This window comes from Podospora pseudoanserina, chromosome 6, assembly GCF_035222485.1.
Source record: "Podospora pseudoanserina strain CBS 124.78 chromosome 6, whole genome shotgun sequence".
NCBI classification, from domain to species: Eukaryota; Fungi; Ascomycota; class Sordariomycetes; order Sordariales; family Podosporaceae; genus Podospora; species Podospora pseudoanserina.
Window position 1 is genome coordinate 2,866,201 of NC_085925.1, and position 17,850 is coordinate 2,884,050.

General features: G+C 53.3%; 7 protein-coding genes across 7 annotated transcripts; 4 read left to right on the forward strand and 3 right to left on the reverse strand.

Moving 5' to 3' along the window:
* The first annotated feature begins 1,163 nt into the window (after nt 1–1,163).
* Nucleotides 1,164–3,798, forward strand: QC764_607145 (uncharacterized protein). Its single transcript, XM_062949218.1, has 3 exons — nt 1,164–2,428; nt 2,684–2,802; nt 2,868–3,798. Exons 1-3 carry the CDS (start codon nt 2,355–2,357, stop codon nt 3,152–3,154), a joined length of 480 nt encoding a protein of 159 aa, XP_062797886.1. The 5' UTR covers nt 1,164–2,354; the 3' UTR covers nt 3,155–3,798.
* Nucleotides 3,799–5,074: 1,276 nt separating this feature from the next.
* On the forward strand, nt 5,075–7,218 carry QC764_607150 (uncharacterized protein). Its single transcript, XM_062949219.1, has 3 exons — nt 5,075–5,225; nt 5,299–5,918; nt 6,039–7,218. The coding sequence occupies exons 2-3, from the start codon at nt 5,856–5,858 to the stop codon at nt 6,939–6,941; spliced, it is 966 nt and encodes a 321-aa protein (XP_062797887.1). The 5' UTR covers nt 5,075–5,225; nt 5,299–5,855; the 3' UTR covers nt 6,942–7,218.
* Nucleotides 7,219–7,431: 213 nt separating this feature from the next.
* On the forward strand, nt 7,432–10,503 carry QC764_607160 (uncharacterized protein; the record flags this gene model as incomplete). The annotated part of the gene is given in 3 exon segments (XM_062949220.1): nt 7,432–9,135; nt 9,422–10,341; nt 10,347–10,503. Coding segments are annotated over 3 exon segments (1,125 nt in total). The 5' UTR covers nt 7,432–9,087.
* A 325-nt stretch (nt 10,504–10,828) lies between these two features.
* QC764_607170 (uncharacterized protein) lies at nt 10,829–11,587 on the reverse strand. Its single transcript, XM_062949221.1, has 2 exons — nt 11,123–11,587; nt 10,829–11,028 (listed from the first exon to the last, which is right to left on the reverse strand). The coding sequence occupies exons 1-2, from the start codon at nt 11,460–11,462 to the stop codon at nt 10,889–10,891; spliced, it is 480 nt and encodes a 159-aa protein (XP_062797889.1). The 5' UTR covers nt 11,463–11,587; the 3' UTR covers nt 10,829–10,888.
* Nucleotides 11,588–11,691: 104 nt separating this feature from the next.
* On the reverse strand, nt 11,692–12,045 carry QC764_607173 (uncharacterized protein; the record flags this gene model as incomplete). The annotated part of the gene is made up of 1 exon (XM_062949222.1): nt 11,692–12,045. One exon carries the CDS (start codon nt 12,043–12,045, stop codon nt 11,692–11,694), a length of 354 nt encoding a protein of 117 aa, XP_062797890.1.
* Nucleotides 12,046–13,892: 1,847 nt separating this feature from the next.
* Nucleotides 13,893–14,802, reverse strand: SEC11 (Signal peptidase complex catalytic subunit). Its single transcript, XM_062949223.1, has 4 exons — nt 14,630–14,802; nt 14,359–14,573; nt 14,193–14,294; nt 13,893–14,132 (listed from the first exon to the last, which is right to left on the reverse strand). Exons 1-4 carry the CDS (start codon nt 14,708–14,710, stop codon nt 14,009–14,011), a joined length of 522 nt encoding a protein of 173 aa, XP_062797891.1. The 5' UTR covers nt 14,711–14,802; the 3' UTR covers nt 13,893–14,008.
* A 147-nt stretch (nt 14,803–14,949) lies between these two features.
* On the forward strand, nt 14,950–16,918 carry QC764_607200 (uncharacterized protein). The gene is made up of 4 exons (XM_062949224.1): nt 14,950–15,879; nt 15,942–16,197; nt 16,256–16,552; nt 16,612–16,918. The coding sequence occupies exons 1-4, from the start codon at nt 15,565–15,567 to the stop codon at nt 16,716–16,718; spliced, it is 975 nt and encodes a 324-aa protein (XP_062797892.1). The 5' UTR covers nt 14,950–15,564; the 3' UTR covers nt 16,719–16,918.
* Nucleotides 16,919–17,850: the final 932 nt, after the last annotated feature.

Here is a 17,850-nt window from a genome sequence, read left to right on the forward strand (position 1 = left end):
CGGAAATGTTTATTGTCGTGCCACTTATTGGCTGACCCCCAGTGCAAAAAGACCCCCAGGACATGCAGAAAGGAAAACAAAAAAGCAACAATGCCCCCCTCCAAGACCGACATCATCGCCGCAGTGGGCTGCCGTTGTAGGGGATGGTGGGAACCCCTAAACGCAAACGGCTGCAGCGATCTACACAAGTTCACCCCCAGCTGGGTACTGTAAGTTTGTTTTCTTTCTCCTTGACCCTGCATACATAGATGCTATCCCATACAAAAGGTCCATCGTGACAAGTCACCATCAGGAGACAAACCAGCAGACTCACACAGAAATTTCATCGCAATGCTTGTTCAATCGGGAATGAAAATGCTCCCCTACCCCCCTCCCTCCCCCTGTCCGCTCGCGAACCCGCAGTTCCGGACGACGACTCGCGCTTGTGCCTTTGGCGAGGGTCATCCGGGCCACTCTGTGCCTGACACTAGACCTATCAGGGCAATGGCTCCCTGTTGTGGGTCTTCCCATCCATGGATCGCAGCCCTGCTCATCCTGTTGTCATGGAAGCCTTCGAAAACTTGGAAAATTTCTAGCTTGGGATGATCGCCAGGGGAAAGGACGGATGGACCTCTCATCTCAAAATTATCCCCTTCAGAAACATGCCCAGATGTGACTCTATTATGTACATAGCTCCGGTGCTGTTAATAATTATACAGTACCTATATCACCGCCTCTCGTGTTGCCACTGTTGGTCAGCATCAATGAAGGTCCCAGGAGGTGTAGTCAATGCGCTGTATCAATCGCGAAGGGGTCGAGTGTTCCTCTCCTCCAGCTACGCCGGACTCTTTGATATCAGCTTTGCCCTCTTGGCACTCTTTGACTCTCGGCCATTGTTTAACGGTTTGCATCAAACGGCGAAGAATGATAACAGATAAACCGGAGTACTCGTCATAGCAATCCCATGTGATGTGCCGAGAACCTACCTGACCTCGTCTCGAGCATCTCCTACATCAGCAGAGTCCGTTACGCGGAAGACATGCAACCCCAGTCAAATTTACAGGTTACAACGCGTCCGACGCGACACAACAGAAACCGTTCGCGCTGCGGGGATGAGAACCTCGTACGCCCTTTGCACGATGCCGTCTCGATCATGCTGGCCTGACGCTGTGAAGCATGTTCGTCTTGTCGCCGGTCTGAAGAAAACCTGGGCCACCGTCTCGCTAGAACGTGAGAGATATCGATGAGCACGCCATGAGCATCATTCGGGACATTCCAACCGATCCTCACCTGGTATCCCAGTCCGGAACCAGCATACCGAAGCAGCAACACCTCCGTTCTTCGGCTTCGGCACCAACTCCAACAACAGAGAGGTTCTGTTCTGCTGGAGCCGGCCCGGAATGAAGGCATCGGGAAATCTATCGGCGATGGAGCCGGCAAAATATTCAACCGAGACACGAGATGGTCAAAGCTCCTTCCAAGCTTTTTCTGTCACGTGAGAATGTCAATGACGTTTTCTTTTGGAATCGACCATCCCGAACGCTAGCCGCAATGCTCGACATTTCTCAACCGTTGCTTGCTGACAGGCCCTCCCTATTGCTCCGATTATTCCTGAAAACTGTGCCGCACGCAATGAAAAGGCTCACTCACGTCGTTACGTGCCGTCACTCCGTTACACTTAGAGGGAAAGAGGTCCGAGCTCCTGCGTCAATCAGCCAGTCGGAAACGTCAAATTGCGCACCTGGACGGGCAGATGCACAAGCCAGAATGCGATCAGAGTTCCCCCCTCACTGTTACTGTGCTGTATGCGACACTGGGCCAACTGCTCCGTTCCTTGATACCCGTCACCGATGGAGTGATGCCTCAGGTTTCCAACTTCTCCAAAGCGGGAAGAGGCCACGCCCACCGTAGCTTTGAGAGAGGTGGGAGCTGGGGGGAAGCTTCCCCTCTCCTCCCCCGCCCACACCGCCCACCTCTGAGCCCCCCCCCAAGTTGCTCTGCTCTGCTCTGCTCTCCTCCCCCCTCCCCTCAGTGACCCAGCTGTGCGCGCGCGCAAAGCCTGGCTGGCTTCCCTCCCCTCTCTGCTGCTCCCCGCCCTTTTCTGCTCTCCGTCCTTCCCACCTTGTAATCCCGTCCTTGGCTGCTGGCAAAGAAAAGGTAGGTACGTACCGTTCACACCGGAGCTCCAGCCTTTGCCCGTCTACCACCCTCCTCCCCCCTTCCCCCCTTCAGCCTTTCCTCTCTCCCTTATTTTTCTCCTCCTCTTCCTTCCCCTCTCTCTCATCCAAGCTTTCCCATCAAATCCAACTCTCCACGCCCGTGTTCCATCCTTACACTCTTCAATTGATATCTTACCAACACGCCCTTCCATCAAAATGACCGGCCGCAAGAGAAAGCAAGAGGAGGAGCTCGTAGCTCTGCCCAGTGATGACGAAGAGGAGGAGGAGGAGTAAGCCCATCCCCCGTGCTCCCCTGATGCTGGTGTTTTCTGTAGCTGCCTTGGATGCCATCCCCCATCGTCATTGATGCGACGCGACTGGTCTGAACGCCATCAGACCTTGTGTGGCGAAATGGGCGCTGATGTCGTTGGCGCATCCTACTTTCGCGGTGGTAGCCGGAGCATTGTCTCCGTCGACAATTGGGAGATGGCCATGATTTGCATGCTAGATAACCCCGAATCTGTGGCTGACTCGTAGCGGTGCAGGTATGTCTCTGACGAGGATGACGAAGAAGCCGGCGATAGTTCCGGAGATGACGGAAGCTTCAACGAAGAGGATGCCGAAGATGAGGAGGGCGAAGAAGAAGACGAGGAAGCTGCCCCGGGTATGACCAGCCTCGCAATCCCATTAACTTGTTTTTGGCGCGCTAATCATCTTCCCTCAACCAAGCTCCTCCCAAGAAGAAGATAAAGACGGCAGCTACCGCCGAGGGTGATGCACCTCAGAAGAACGGCCACAAGAACGGTGTCGCCGAGGATGACGAAGGAGATGACCAAGAGGAGGAGGATCAAGAGGGCGAGGAAGAAGGCGACGATGATGACGTCGAAGACGTGGAAGGTGCTGAGGAGGATGAGCCCCCTATCGCTTCCAAGGGCGTCAAGAAGGCTGCCGCACCGCTTGCCGCCGCCGAGGGCAGCGCTGCTGCTGTTGCCGCTGATGGTGACGACAAGGACTAATGGTGGTGAGACATGGCTGTGGTGGTGTTGGCAAGTTCCTCGCGATCCATGAGCCCCCATTGCGTGCGGCCTCTCCTGCTCTGAAGGCGTTGGCGTTTGTGACCACTGATTCGTGGCTGGCTGGATGCCGGAGGAAGCGGCCGTCTTTTGTTTGCTTGGGTATGCGTGCGCAATAGGTACCGTCCTCGTCGATCTCAGCTAGATATATATATCCATTTCATGAACTGCTCCTGTTGTTGGCGTTTGCGCTATACCGACTTGTAGTCAGGAGCATGGGGTGTGAATTGTAATCGGTTGCTTACATGCTTGCCCCTTCGTTGCTGATTTGGTCCACGTGTGGACGGCGGCCTAAGGGGGGGAAGCGCAGATGAGGCGGTCTCTTCAAAGAAGAACAGAATGGATGAAAAGGGAAGAAAGCAGTGTTGTGTTTTACACCAGCCTCCCTAACAGCAGCCCCAGTCATATTCTCGATTTGGCGAGGCCCACACCATTGGCCCCGTGATGCCCACTCTTAGGCTGGGACATGTAGTGCCACGTCGACAATGGGGGTCGAGATCCGCCAAGCTCTGCCCTATTTTGGTGGCCATCAGTTTGATAGGCTTGTCGAGTAGGAGACCTTTTGAGATATTTGGTTTAACAGCGGCTGAGGGAAGAGGTATGGGCGCAGTCTCTGCATATGTGCATGTATGGTCGTCTGGCTGCGTTTATGCCTTTCCTTTCGACCGGTTTGTTACTTGAGCAGAGAGGCTGATGGTGATGACCTCGAGAGCCGTGGCTAGCCTTTCTATGCCTGGTCCAAACCGAGTCTGGTTGTTGGGGGAAAAGGAAGCATACTGATCCCAGCATCTTGAGTCTGCAAGCACATCGCCAACTCAGGTCTATTCTCGGAACTGATTCCGAACTTGCCGAGAGTAGCAACCAAGTTCTTGACAGAGCTCGAATTCCCTCTTGTCTCGATTGTCAACGGGAAGAGTTGTCAATCCGTACAAGTAACAGTCTCAACGAAAGCTCTTTGGGACAATGTTGTCCCATTGGGAGCCCTCAAAATGCCGATTGATCCTCCTGAAACATGGCTTCTCACTAACCAGAGACAGAAAATGATAGCTCGCGGTCGGAATAGTGTATGTAGAGGCTCACCGTTGACAGCTACCAAGATCCTTGTTGTGCGGCTAGTTGCCGCCGCAATACGAGCTTCACCACCGTTGTCGATGACAGACTTCGTTTGCTGTTTCCGCTTTGAGGATACCGAGCATAAAAAACGCATGTGGTAGTAGCGGCTCTGGCGGGGCTGTTTTTGGGACGGCGCTACGATAGTTGAGCAGGTTGGCGAAAATAATAAAAGAAGCCGGATCGTCGCCGAGCCCTCAAGCGCGACGGTGAGCTCCGCTGCCTCGTGGCAACTGGGTCCTGGGATATCGGATCGGCCATTCGGGATCCGGGGTTTGGTCTCTTGGGAAAAACACAGATCGGTGCTCGGATGAGCCACTGCCAACATCATGCCATTCGTGCTGATGAGAGGATCGACTTGGGAGCAGCAAAGACTTGGCCTTCATTTCTACAGCTAGGCTGATGCCGAGTGTCGAGAGCTACTCATACTCATCAGTAGGCAGAGTGGATAATGTGCTGTGTGTATATCCATAAGGCTGGCTGGGAGAGGGTCTGTTGTTGAGCAGAGACCGTGAGAATTGAAGTCTCTGTCTTCCGCTCTTGGCATGACACATCAGGTTCGCTTTCCCCTGCCCCAAAGGATTGACATGCATCGGGACTTGATGGAGCAGACTCCACAAAGATCTTATTCAGTAGTGGATATCTCGTCCCTGGCGGCTTCCTTTTCGCTTGCTCTGTCTGTTGTGCGGGAAGGAACTGTCCATTGAGGTTCTTGAAGGCTTTGCAGGGAATGCACGATAAGACCGGCTACCCCACCTCTCAACTGTCAAACCCCCTGCGCAGATGCACACCAGTCTTCCACACACGCCTTCACACAACCCTGGGGAAGTCTTGGACTGTTCTGGATTGCAGTTGTCAAAAGATGGGACCACACACCAGCTGCCCGACATGGCGCCATTTTCATGTAGGCTGCTTGCCCCCCCCCCAAACACTCAACGCACATGGCGGACGACTCCATGATCTGACATCATCCCCAGCTATAGGCTCGATCCCCCGGACTGACCCGCTCCCAGGCCTCGAAAGGGATGTGGGAGGATGTACCGCAGTAGGGACAAGTGGGCGGCCCGATCGATTCTCTTCCTTTTCTCCATTGCTTATGCCGGCCTGCCGGGAGCGGCAACGCTAATGGCTCTGGAGCAGCCGTCTTCTTGGACTCGAGCAGCCCATGGCCCCCTGCGTGGTCCTGGGAAGGGGCCGTGGAGTGGTATTGAACCTAGGCGGGACTTTGCGAAGAAGGGGGGTCTGTGAACACGAAGGGGCCAGCCTCTATATAAGACTTGACCTGGAGATCAGAAGCCAGCGGGACGGCCAGATATCCACCAGCAAAGCAGCTCTCCCGAGGTACTAGGACACGCATCCTACGTACGACCGTACGATTATCAGCTATTCTCCCCAGTTCTCTCTTCCATTTCGCCGTTGTGCTTATCTTTGACGCTCACCGTCAAGAGCATCATCACATGGGTGCTGCCGCAAGACAACGATCTTACCCACTATCGTGCGTTCGACCCCTTGCGAGATACTCGTTGGAGAAGTCATGGAACCCAGCGCGACGAAGACCAGCATCATGATCAAGGAAGCGAGTTCCGGTGCTGACGAGGTGAGAAATATTCGTGGTTTATTGTGGCGGTCGTGGTGTTACCAGACAAGTCCCGGCGTCACGCCACTTTTGCATTCACCACTTTCTGGATTCAGCTAACCAAGGCACGTTGGAATCTAGACCTCGGTGTCGGCAGTACCCACCCCAGGCTATGGCTATATGGGTCAAGCCAGCTACGGGGCTAACCTCGTCCCATGGAGCTTGCCCGACGCACCGTACACAGCTTCTTCGTTCTTTGAGGAACCACCCTGCGACTTCTTTTCCTTGTCGAGGACTCCATTTACTCCATTTGTGGGTGGAAATTGGCACTTGTCCAACAATCTCAGTCCCGAAGCCTCTCTACCAACACCACTCAGCTCAGTAGGTTCCAGAGCGGGCGTATGGAGGGGCGAACCCGGGGGCGAGTATTGCGAGCATGAGCTCTTCTCCCCAGTGAGCGAACTAGCCACCATCGATATGGCAGATTCTGTGACACACACCAAGAGGTCTTGGTCTGAGGAGTCGTCCACGTCGGCCAAGCATCAGCCCAACGACAAGATCAAGGCCACCAGTAGATCAAAGGGTCGTGGCAAGCACAATATTCAGCTGCGTACTGCCTCCCGCAAGGCTCGAAAAGGAAGCTTGGCGCCAGCAACACCTCTATCTCCAGCTGAAAGCTTTCACAATCCTGGTTCAGCCAGTGATGATGATGACCTCACCCCTGAAGAACGCCGTGCCAGACGCAACCATAACCTTGTCGAGAAACAGTACCGCAACAGGTTGAACGCCCAGTTCGAACGCCTCTTGGCCGTCCTTCCTCTCGAGCAATACAAGGGGGGTCACCTGGGTCAGGGAGAAGGCTGTGATGGATTCGCAACCGATGAGAAGAGAATGAGCAAGGCCGAGGTGTTGGATTTGGCAACCAGACGTATCAAGGCACTTGAGATGGAGAAGGAGCGCTTGAACAGAGAAAGAAAAGAGCTGCTAAGGAACATGGACATCATGGCTGGAGCCGTTGCTCAGGCAGCCAATCAAGGACTTTGATTGCATTTTATTGGATTGGGTTTTGGTCAAAGGTATCAGGTTTCGGTCTCCACACTGGCGCGATGGGGAAAAGGGTCACGGTACAAGTTCAAAATATGGCATGCTGTTACTAGACAGATGGTGGGGATCAAGGATGGAAACTTGTTTGAAAAGCATGGCGAGAATTGTGGTTGATAGCATCGGCGTTTCTTTTTCCAACCAAATTTACTGTATTTGCACTTGTACTTCATTCATCTACGAGTTTGCTCCAACACAATCAGGTTTTCATGGTCCGGTATCTGGCAGATGTGTTTCGGGTGGCTGCTTCTGACAGCAGATTGGTTGCTTTGTTGTATCTTGCTCATTGGAAAGAGATGCTTCTCCTGCATATCCATTGTTTGTAGAATGCATATGCATGATTTACAAGTTTCGACCGTCAAAATGTGTGGGAAGGCGCTATCTTGACCAAGAGTGTTGGACAGCTGGCGCTCCAAAGCCACCGGGACTTTGAGGGAAGGAGGGATTCTTTTCAGGCAGGCAGGCACTGCTTGTCCAGTTGTCGGCAGGAAGCCAGCAACCCTTACCCACAAACAACCTCCAACAAGCACAGCACCCCAGAATTGATTACGATTACGACTCCTCCATGTTCTTGATCGAATCAGACATCGACCCGATGGGTGACGGAACGCCAAGTCTAGTGTCTGCATGCAGGGCAGCCGCTCTCACTCGCTCGCAGAAGCACGTTCACCGGTTCTGCCAAGGGCTTTTTCTCTGGTGGTATGATGCCTACGGTATCCGTACACCACGTTCCAAGCTCGAGATGTTGTTGATTCTGACTCCCGAGGTCCCTTAGCTAACAAACCTTCGAATCACTTTCCGGAGATGCCCGTTCCTCTACCATATCAAGCCACCCCCATGAACTTGGATCAACCCCGCGCACCTCGGAAAAACGAGGGATACAATACCCGAAAAACCGTTCAACCGGAACTTTGGGACCGCCTCTCACAACCCACGAGGAGGGTTGTCGAGGATGTTGTGCGACACAAGTTGCCATGTCTCGAATTGGCAAAGAAGCAGGGACTCACGTCATCCCGGATTTTGTCTGCTCTGCGAACATGGCATGCGTGGCTTTCTCCCTCGTGGAAACGAGACCATGTTTGTCTGGATGCGCCGTGTCTCAGCCCCTACCCCTAGCCAAGTGCCGAGCGTGGAAGAAGAGAGCGTGAGACGAGGTCGAGGAATCAAGGCGAGTGCTTTATCCGACTCCAGCTCTTTAGTGCCCAAGATTATGGCGACTTGGACATGATTGCTGAGCGGACGATCAGTACCCAAATCTGCATTTTGTTCCAGAAAAACACTGGACTTGTTGGGCTCGCCGCCAGGGGTCAATCAGATCGAGTGTTCGAAAGAACTTGACGCCACGATTCTAGGGCTGAGTCGGTAGTTACCGCAATGGCATGATCGGCGGGCCAAATCGAACCACAGCTTATTTTTCTCACAGAATACTGGCTCCAATCTCCGCCGCGGCAGCCTCTGAATATGTACATGTACAGCAGCCCTTGACAACCATGTCGATCTCCCGCTCTGCCGAGTCTTGTTTGGGGAACGGCACGAACCACATGCTCGGGGCTGGACCTGGAAAGGGGAGCGACGGGAATTTCAAATCGATTGATTCAGAGACACTGACCTGACTATTTTCTTGGATAGATCTTGGTTGTAGTAGCTTGCATCGTGCCCCGAACTGGCTCGGGCCGCTGCCAACTTATGGTCAGATATGCGCGTTCCCCTTGCTTCCAGACAGGAGCATTATCGGCCGCTACCCGTGTGTCGAGTGTGCGCCTTTGGCGGCATTGGTCAAGCCTCTGGCACAATGTCCGTTTTCGATTCAAACACTGTACCTGGCTCGTAAATGAAGCCGACGCCTCCTCAGAGTTGACATTGTTGGTCCAGAAGAAGAAATGTCTGCCATGGTCTGGCTGGGTTCATCACCCTCTACGACATCACAGGGCAGTCGCCATGTCGCTTGGTCACACGAAGGGGGGACTGCTCGTGGTATAAGTTTGTCGTGATCCGGACCTCCTTCCGGTATCGTGACCTCCCATCAGTATCATGAACATGCTCTGCATCATACGGTCATTTCAACAAGCTTGCTCTTTCAGTTTCAGACATGGACAACACTTACTACGGTGGTCACTACGATGACGAAAACCAACAGGTACGGCTCAGTCCTTGGCATGACCCTGTTTTCATCTCTATTTCGTTAGCTCCCTTTGGGCCATCTCATGTCCCTACATGATGCACGGTGACGTTTGTCAGGACCATATGGATCGGTTCGGGACCTCGGTCCCTTACCGCAACCGTTGAGATGGCATGACTGGTAGCCTCAATGCTGCCGTGTTGTATTTATAGCATGTGTTCCGTCTTTGACAACGACTCGGCTATTCGGGAGGGGGTGACCTGTTGTTGCAGTGTAGGGACCTCAGCTGACAACCGCCAACCAGAACATTCCATCATACCCCTTAGCTTTCGACATTCAGGAGCAGGACCATGCCAATGCATCCGTCTTGTGTCCCAGCTCAACCTCCCCTTTGGGGGGTTCGATCTCGATCTCGCCGACTGATCGCTTCAGCAACACCGGAGCATACGGGGACTATGACACCCGCGGTATCACTTCCCTCATGCCAGAAAGCTCCTACTCTGCCCCAACCGAGCCGGTGTCTGCCTATGACAACGCTTCACTGAGCATGTCTTCCGGTCCGCACAGCTTTCCCTACGGGCAGATACACGACGAGCTTGACGGAGGGGTGATGAATCAAGGTCCTCCTCCACCGACTGGCTGGGGCCCCCAATTTCAATCCTTCACGCCATATGCAGAGGACCCTCGTGTGGCGATGGGTGTTGGTGAGGGAAGCAGTGGTGTTCCTTACCAATATCCACCGTCAACAAGCAAACGTCAAAAAAGCCACGCCGCCAACCCCCCTTTTCAAGGCTTGACGATTGATACAATGACCATGAGCCCACACGGTGATCGCCGACCTCACAAGTCGGCGGCGGCGGCGGCCAAGAGGAGCAAAGGAAAGAAACCATCAGCTCCCACAACGAGTCTCTCCTCTCCCACAAGCCAGTCAACCATATCCAGCGGCAGCGCGGCACCAAACTCGCTCCCTGAAGAGGACTGTGACTCGGAGCAGGAGCAGGCTGTTTCGACGGGCAGGCAAGGTCGTCATAACGCCCGCGCTAGGCATAATATGGTTGAGCAAAAGTACCGGCATAGGCTCAACACGCATTTTGATAAGCTGCTGGAGGTGTTGCCGTCGGGGGTTGGTGTGGGCGGGATGATGATGGGGGATGGGTACCAGAATACGTACCAGACGACATATTTGGGGGAGGGGGGGCGCCGAGTTTGGAGAGGGAGAGGAAGGTGAGTAAGGCTGAGGTGCTGGATCGGGCGAGGTTGTATATACAGACGCTGGAGAGTGAGCATGTGAGGTTGCAGCGGGAGAAGGAGGAGTTGAGGGGCTTGTGGGAGGGGTATTATGAACGGGCGGCGGGGGTGGGGAAGGGGTTGGATGGGGGGGTTTGATGGGGGTTTCGTTTTGTTTTGTCTTGGGATGGGTTGGGAAGGGGTTGGAGCATATATATATATATATACACCTCGGGCAAGTCATTTTGGGCTGTTTTGGTTTTGCAGAGGATATGAATTTTTTATGTTAGTTATTGTTGGTTGGGTGGAAATAGATAAATGTACACCTACCCGCGCTTTCTTTCCACATGATATCAGTTGAGACACTACCTACCTTATACAGCATGAATTGGTAACAAGAAGTTTTCCAATGAAGTTGCTAGTTGAGCATGGACGAAAGAAACTGCATGGCTGGATCTCACGTCGTGATGATAGAAGGTTCATATTGAGATGAAAAGGTTTGATTTCTTTGGGAACTTTAAGCTAAGATAGGTAGAGATGTGTTCTAGACAGAGCTCCGCCCATCATTCCTCGGCAGGCCCTCGGTGTCGGTGGGCTCTTTGTAGGCCCCCTTTGGGGGGGCTGCGCCGCGGGTCACGGGTTTGGTGCTGAAGATGATGTTGGATTGGTCAATGGCTTGTTTGTCTGGGATTTTTCTGCTGTCAGTCTGATTTTCTTGTCTGGTCGTGCCCTTTTTTTTTTGAGATCTCATTTGTCAAGGAGTGGGGAGGTCACCAACCGAGTTGATCATTGCTTGTGTTGTTGGTCTGGTTGTTGTTTTTCACTTCGTCCCTGGCTTGCTCGTCGGCGATGACCTGCACTGGCTCGTGCTTGTGGCCTGGCCGGGAGACGTACGAGTTGTCTGTGTCGGCGTCTTGGGTCGTGTTAGGGATTAGCTTGGAGGACATGATTGCTCTTGGGGGGTTTGTCGTGATTATTTGATGAGAAGAAGGGAATGAGGGAGATGGAGTTGAGCAGTGGGTACTGTATTTGATCATGAAATAGAAAGGGTCCAAGGCAACACATGACATCACTTGCACAACCCCCCTAACAAACCACAAGGACGCCGTTGACAGCATCAACCCCAATCAAAAGGTCTTGGACCGGCATGTGCGGTGCCGATTGAACGACTCAGGGGCTCAAAGCGGGACCTTGGCAACTCCGCACACAAGCATCTCCAGTAGCACCAGATCAAGGAAACTTGGCTTCCAAAAAAACCAAAAAAACCAAAAAAAAAACAGGGTATTATTATCGCGCTGGGTATCGTCATTAATAACACATCTCATACAAATACATGGCTGGCATGTTTCACTTCTCAGCCACGCCCTTCTCGGTCACGACCTCTACCTGCGCCGCTGGCTCACTCTTCTCAGCCACGACCTCCTCTTGTTTTACCGGCGGCTCGGCCTTCTCACCCTCTGTAACGGCCTTCGTCGGCTCCCCTTTCTCACCACCCCCAACCTTCTCTGACAGCACAACCTCCCTCTCCTTCCTTTTCCCTTTCCCCTCCTCCTCCTCCTCCTCCTCCGTTGGAACCTCCGGCAGCGGTATCTCCGGCAACGGCGCCTCTTTTTTCCTCGCCGCAGCAGCAGAAGCCCGTTTCGTTGTCTTCTCAGCCGCAGCAACATTTCCCTGTCCCGCCGCAGCCCTGGCACCACGCATCGAAGATCGCTGCTGCTGCTGCGCCGGGGCGTAATACCCCCTCTGGCTTGTTCTCACTCGTTGAGGTTGCTGAGGAGGTGCCGGCGTCGGCATAGGGGAGTAGTAACCCCCGTATTGAGCCGCTTGTTCGGGTGTGATGTAGGGGATAACCCCGTGAACAGACACACGCTGTGGTTGTCGTCGTGGTTGTTGGGGTGCCCAGCTTCCTGGAATTTGTTGGTTGGGAGGTGGTGGTGGTGGGTGCTGCAAAGTTGGATGTGGTACATATTGGAACCCGGCGGGCAGAGGGTGGGAAGGATCATACGGGATCTCCACTATCTGGACCTCCCGTCTGGCTCGGTTCCGCTGGTGAGCCTCGCCGCAGGCACCGACGAACAAGATGAGGTGAGTGAAGAATAACACAAAGTCAAAGGCTAAAAGGGCCTGGAAGAGTGCGAGTTCTTTGTCGGCTGTGTCCTCGTTGTCGAAATACCGGGACCAACCGTCGTATCCCCCTACGTTGGTGACATAGTGAACCATGATGCCGAACCCGGCCACGGCAAGGGCACCGATGATGAGGTTGAAGGTGATTAGCCATCCTGGGTGCAGGCCACGGTGGTCTTTGGAGAACCACATGGTCAACATCTCGATGACGATGAAGACGAGGGAGAGGATCGCCTGGTAATGTTAGCACTTTCCAACAGTGAGAGAGAGGTGAGAGAAGGGAGACAAACCGCCGAGGCAGAAACACCGGAAATGTACGCTGATTGATGAATATACCAGTACCCGGAGTCTCCCGCAGAGATATACCCCGTGGCAACACTCAACCCGATAACCACGGCCGAAACCGCAACAGCAAAGAGCATCAGCCCAATCTTGACCTTGTGCCACTTGGGGTTGTGCGGGATCTCATAAGGGACTTCATCCTCCTCGCGCCGGGCATCGTATGTTCCAAACACCGGCTGCAGATGGACCGTTGGATGCGGGCCTGGGAGGGTGTCGAACCGTACAGCACCGCCCGATGGCTGCCCACCTTTTTGCGTCTCCTGGTGGGTTGGCGGGAGCGGCGTTGGCGAGGGTGCTGGGTTGGCATCGTTTACCTCCGTCTGTTGCTGTTGACTGGCCTCGGGAACGTTCTCCTGCTGCTGTTGACCGGCATCGCTAACATCCCTCTGCTGCGGTTGACTGGCCTCGGGAACAGCCTCGGCTTTGGGCTCCTCAGGTTTTGGCTGCGCAGCCGCGCTGTCGTCGTCTGCCATCATCCAACCCGTCCGTCCTTTCTATTTCCGATAAGCGCTGATAAGTACCTCAGTCGTGGGCGCGAGTTGATGGCCCGGATGTTACTTGGTAAATATCAAGCTCAAGGCGCGATATGATGTCGCGCAAACACTCAGTTGGGACTCATAGGGGAAAAAACGAGCGCGATTGACGAGAGAAATCCCATCAATGAAGAGAGAGGGGAAACAAGTGGAACGAACCACCAGCGACAGCGACGACGACGTCGTCTATTTAAAATTGCTTTCCAGGCATCACTCTGGGCCTTAGGGCCGGCCCCTGGCTGTTGGTGCAGACCACAGGGGTTAGCTGTCGCTTGGCATTGGTTCGCGGTGGAACGAGGGGACCGCCAAGAGCTCCGTTTTGTGATGTTTTGGGGAATTTTGGTCAGTGCTTGTGAGGAAATAACGAGATGCATGGGACTTGTGTAGAGTGCTGCTCCGTAATAAACCCTCCAGTGACTCAACGAAGCCTGTTGGAAATGCTGTAGTTGCCTTGCTTGGTGATTCATGCCACTGATTTCGTCCACTGTGCGGCGTCCGTTGGAGGCAAAGTTCCTGCTTCACTCTTCCGCAGTGAAAATATCAACTTGGCCGTGCCCGTTGGGTATGGGGTATCATGTTCATAAAAGGGAAGCTGTCAGTACTATTACCAAAGATTTGACACGAAATCGCGCCGTGCTTGAACCTCTTTTGCCTTTTAACACTTTTTACTCCCGCTGTAAAACAACCACCAAGCCCATTATCCCGAGCATCACCGTCTTCATCCATGGGTGCTCAGACAGCATGATGGTGACATAACCAACGAAAGGCATATATCCAACGACGCTCCTGCTTCAATGTTAGCATCCGCCCAGAAAGAACAATGCTGGTCACTAATCAGGAGCAACGCACCCAATAATATCTTCCCTAACCAGGTAGTTTTGCCCAGGGGCGTAGAGCTTCGTGTCGTCGGAATCGTTGTTGTCTCCCTTGGTCAAGAGCTTTGCAGTCGGCCTAGAATACCACCTGTCAATCACAAATCCCCCTAAACAGCCACCACTGCCGCCGAATAACGAACCCAGTGCCAAACTTGCTGATAACCCTGTGCACGATTGGGATATCTTTATCCCTCACGTTATACACCACCACCTCGCCCACGCTCGTTTCGGCAAACAGATTTCGGTTCCAAAGCAGAAGCAGGTCTCCTCTTTGGAAGGCAGGCTCCATGCTGCCGGAGAGGACGACGACGATCGGAGAGGGGGAATCGCTGATGACGGAGAGACCTTTCCACATCTATTATTCATTTTGTTAGCGGGCCTACTCAGGGAGCTGGTTGGCAGGGAACGCACCATAAAAGCCGTGGACAGTATCAGGCCAAAGTTCATGAGCTGGGCGGCGGCCTGCCGCGGGTTTCCTAAGGCTGATAACATGTCTGCGGTATATGGGGAGAAATTGGTGTATGTGGTGCAGCCGGTAGGAGACGTTCGTTGCTGCGGCTTGGGAAGAGTTGTCTTGATTCCAGGAGCTCGAATGGCTGATGGACGCGGAGACCACGGTGTCGAATTGGCAGTTTGTGATTGGAGCGTAATGCAAAGAGTGGGGCCGCTTTTTGTGGGTCATTGACTTTCTGAGAACCTTTGTGGTTTTGGAGATGTTCACCTTTTGGAGACCATTATACTGTTCTTGACTTCCATAAGCACTAGCCAGCAATGAATGTGTTTGCATCTACATGAGAGTTATGCTTTTCTTCAGAACCACTGACTGGAAGCGTCCAAGTCAACTTTCTCTTGGTAGCTACGTCTGTCTTGAGACGATTTCGCTCTAGTCGTTTGACACCTTCCTTCCATGTTGAACGTAGCCTTCAAGTCAAGTAAGTGCCTGATGGCTATTCTGCTCCACGTCTCGGGCCCGGCTCATTGGGACCGTGTTTGCAGATGCCTCCCGTCTTGTTATCTCTCACAGCTCAAGCTCCCTTGCTCATGCCTTCCAACCGGCCTGCGGATGGTCTGAGTTGATGAAGGCGTGCCTGCCTTATTGATGTCTTTCAGACTCAGACCCTCAACTTCCCCTCTGTCCTTAGATCCAGGCCACCTCTCTCTCTCTTCTATTCTTCGATCCTCTAAGATTCGACATCTCGCTCAACACCTCTTTTGGTTGCTAGTTGTTTTATAGCCATTGCTTCCTCGCTCTCTGCTCAATCTGTTTACACAAAGCTCACGCAGAGCCCATCTGCCCCACGCTGCCTTCGCATCTCTAAAACACCGTCTCTTTGAGTACGGCCAGAATGTCTACCGAAGAGCGAGCTCCGCTCTTGTCGACCCGCCAAGGTCTTCCTGTGGCCAACAGCTCCTTGACCGTTCAGGACCATCCCATCTTTCTTCGAGTTTGCCATTCCCCATGGCCATGGGTTAGCCAAAGCTGTTTGGTGTACCTTCGCGGTCTCATCTTCTGCTACCTCACGGGTCTCGCCGGCATGCTCTTGCGCTACAAGTTTCACCACGAATATCCCCACAATGAGGGAAAGTCCAATTGGCATATCTTCTTCGAATTTGCCTCAGTGGCCTATCTCCTTTTCTGGCTTTATCATCTCATTACCTTTGTGAGTCGGTCCTCCGAGTAGCTATCCAAGGAACGGTCGCTGACGTCTTTGGTCTTTTGCAGTGCTGGAGCTTTACCCATCTCTTTTTCCCCGACGTCGACGAGGATGACAACAGCTGGGAATCTGTGCTTTTGTGCAAGATGTCTCCACCTCTTCAGACACCAAAGTCCCGCAAGCGCTTGTACTTCAGCATCTTCTACACCATCTCCCATGTGTTTGTCTTTATGAACACGCTCATTTACTGGTGCATCTTGGTGCCGAAGGGGTACGGTCACCTTCCCAAGGGCAAGGAAGGCGAGCCGGTCTCGGATTCAACTTGTGAGTGATGTTTGGTTCAACGGACCGTTCGGTTGGGAATTTACTCATGAGACAATAGGGAAGGATTTCTGGGGCCACGGATGGTTCGAGCCGTTCTGCATTCTCAATCTCTACCTGGTTACTTCGCTTATTGCCCTCTTCGAGATCTTTGTCTTGAATAGCATCAAGCGCCAGGTCCCTGTTCCTGCGCACGTTATCGCGACGGTATTCTTTCTCTCGGCTTACCTTGGCTGGGCCGCTTTCGGCAAGTGGTTCACCGGCTTGTATCCATTCTTCTGGATGGATCCCGAGATCATGAAGATGACCGAGTACATTGCGTCGTATGTTGCAGGATTCTTGTGCCTCGGACCTACAGGTGAGCAGCCATTTGCAGCAATTTCATGGTTCGATCTATGCTGACATCATGAACCACAGTCTTCGCCTTCATGTATGGACTCATTGGCATGCGCGAGAACATGACTCACAAGGATGACGGGGACAAGAAGCAGCCTGCCCACAACAGGTCGCTCTTGGACGAGTAAACAGGGCGACAAGGCAACATATCGGACCCAAGTCAGTTTCTGTTGGTGAAGGAGGGGTGACTCATGTGAAGGGAAGTGGTGTTTGACATGCATCGTTATGTTCTTGATGGAAGATTGGTATTGTTATGACTGATGCGGAGGATCCTGTCCGGTAGTGTACACTAACGCAAATGAAACAATAGAGGCAATCATTAACTTCAGTTCTTATGACTTGCAGTTCCTTTGCACCGGCAACGCTCCAAATCGTGAGGCTGACAGGGGTAGTTTGATGTTGAAGCTCACCAAGGGAGCCCTGGCCGGCACGCCGGCCAAGAGGGGCGGCCCGCCGCTCCTTTCTTGTCTTAAAAATGGCCCCACCTTCCCACCACAGTGGTTCGTGTGGGGTAAGCTTGGTTCCCCCTGACCAGTCAACCGCCCTGCTGCCCTTTTCGCATCAACCTCACCCGAAGATGGAAGCTGTGCGGATACTGCCAGTTCAGTCAGGTCGAAGTGCAGGACTCTCCATCACGGCCCAATGGGAGGAGACACTCATTGGGAGATAGATGTGCCGCGTGGCTAGTGTGATTCGATCTCTGGGTCTTTGATGGACCTATACCAGGTATCACCCCCATATCGAGGTGTGTGTGTCTGTCCGGGAGACGATATCACGGGCGTGCACGCACACAATTCTGTCAGAAGCAAGTGTCCGCCGAGACCTCCCGGGTTGTGCAGAGGAGGGAGAGCAAGCGCCGGCAGGTGAGGCTGTGCCGTGAAACCGATTCTTGCTTCGCTGTCACTGGAGGGTTGCTGAACACGTGCCCCGCAGAGGCAAAACCCATGCTGCACAATTGGACCTGTTGGAATCGTTCCCAAACTTTCCTAGAGGATGCAAATACAATGGCAAAAGCATTTCATTTGTCCGTTTATATCAATCCAATGGAGAATACAGGACTGCTTAGCTAACTCTGCAAAAATAGTTGAAGCTGTTGTGATGGAAGTTCATGGACGGATGGAGCTACCCCTCATCTGAAGTGCCACAGTGCAAACCCCTGCTCGACAAACCCACAACCAGGGCCGCCTTGCACGCTAAATTCACAACGGCCATGTCTTCAGGGCTGACGACGACCGCGGCAATGTTGAAATCGAGAAGGTA

What these genes read in the sequence shown, in the direction of transcription:
- QC764_607150 (XM_062949219.1), top strand. Translation starts at nt 5,856, where the DNA reads ATGGAACCCAGCGCGACGAAGACCAGCATCATGATCAAGGAAGCGAGT. An exon ending in CGAGTTCCGGTGCTGACGAG is followed by an intron (nt 5,919 to 6,038) that starts GTGAGAAATATT and finishes GTTGGAATCTAG; the next exon opens with ACCTCGGTGTCGGCAGTACC.
- SEC11 (XM_062949223.1), bottom strand. Translation starts at nt 14,710, where the DNA reads ATGTTATCAGCCTTAGGAAACCCGCGGCAGGCCGCCGCCCAGCTCATG. An exon ending in TACTGTCCACGGCTTTTATG is followed by an intron (nt 14,574 to 14,629) that starts GTGCGTTCCCTG and finishes AATGAATAATAG; the next exon opens with ATGTGGAAAGGTCTCTCCGT. An exon ending in ATCAGCAAGTTTGGCACTGG is followed by an intron (nt 14,295 to 14,358) that starts GTTCGTTATTCG and finishes GTGGTATTCTAG; the next exon opens with GCCGACTGCAAAGCTCTTGA.
- QC764_607200 (XM_062949224.1), top strand. Translation starts at nt 15,565, where the DNA reads ATGTCTACCGAAGAGCGAGCTCCGCTCTTGTCGACCCGCCAAGGTCTT. An exon ending in TTTATCATCTCATTACCTTT is followed by an intron (nt 15,880 to 15,941) that starts GTGAGTCGGTCC and finishes GGTCTTTTGCAG; the next exon opens with TGCTGGAGCTTTACCCATCT. An exon ending in CTTGTGCCTCGGACCTACAG is followed by an intron (nt 16,553 to 16,611) that starts GTGAGCAGCCAT and finishes CATGAACCACAG; the next exon opens with TCTTCGCCTTCATGTATGGA.
- QC764_607145 (XM_062949218.1), top strand. Translation starts at nt 2,355, where the DNA reads ATGACCGGCCGCAAGAGAAAGCAAGAGGAGGAGCTCGTAGCTCTGCCC. An exon ending in GACGAAGAGGAGGAGGAGGA is followed by an intron (nt 2,429 to 2,683) that starts GTAAGCCCATCC and finishes GTAGCGGTGCAG; the next exon opens with GTATGTCTCTGACGAGGATG. An exon ending in AGACGAGGAAGCTGCCCCGG is followed by an intron (nt 2,803 to 2,867) that starts GTATGACCAGCC and finishes CCCTCAACCAAG; the next exon opens with CTCCTCCCAAGAAGAAGATA.
- QC764_607170 (XM_062949221.1), bottom strand. Translation starts at nt 11,462, where the DNA reads ATGCTGTCAACGGCGTCCTTGTGGTTTGTTAGGGGGGTTGTGCAAGTG. An exon ending in CACAAGCAATGATCAACTCG is followed by an intron (nt 11,029 to 11,122) that starts GTTGGTGACCTC and finishes GAAAAATCCCAG; the next exon opens with ACAAACAAGCCATTGACCAA.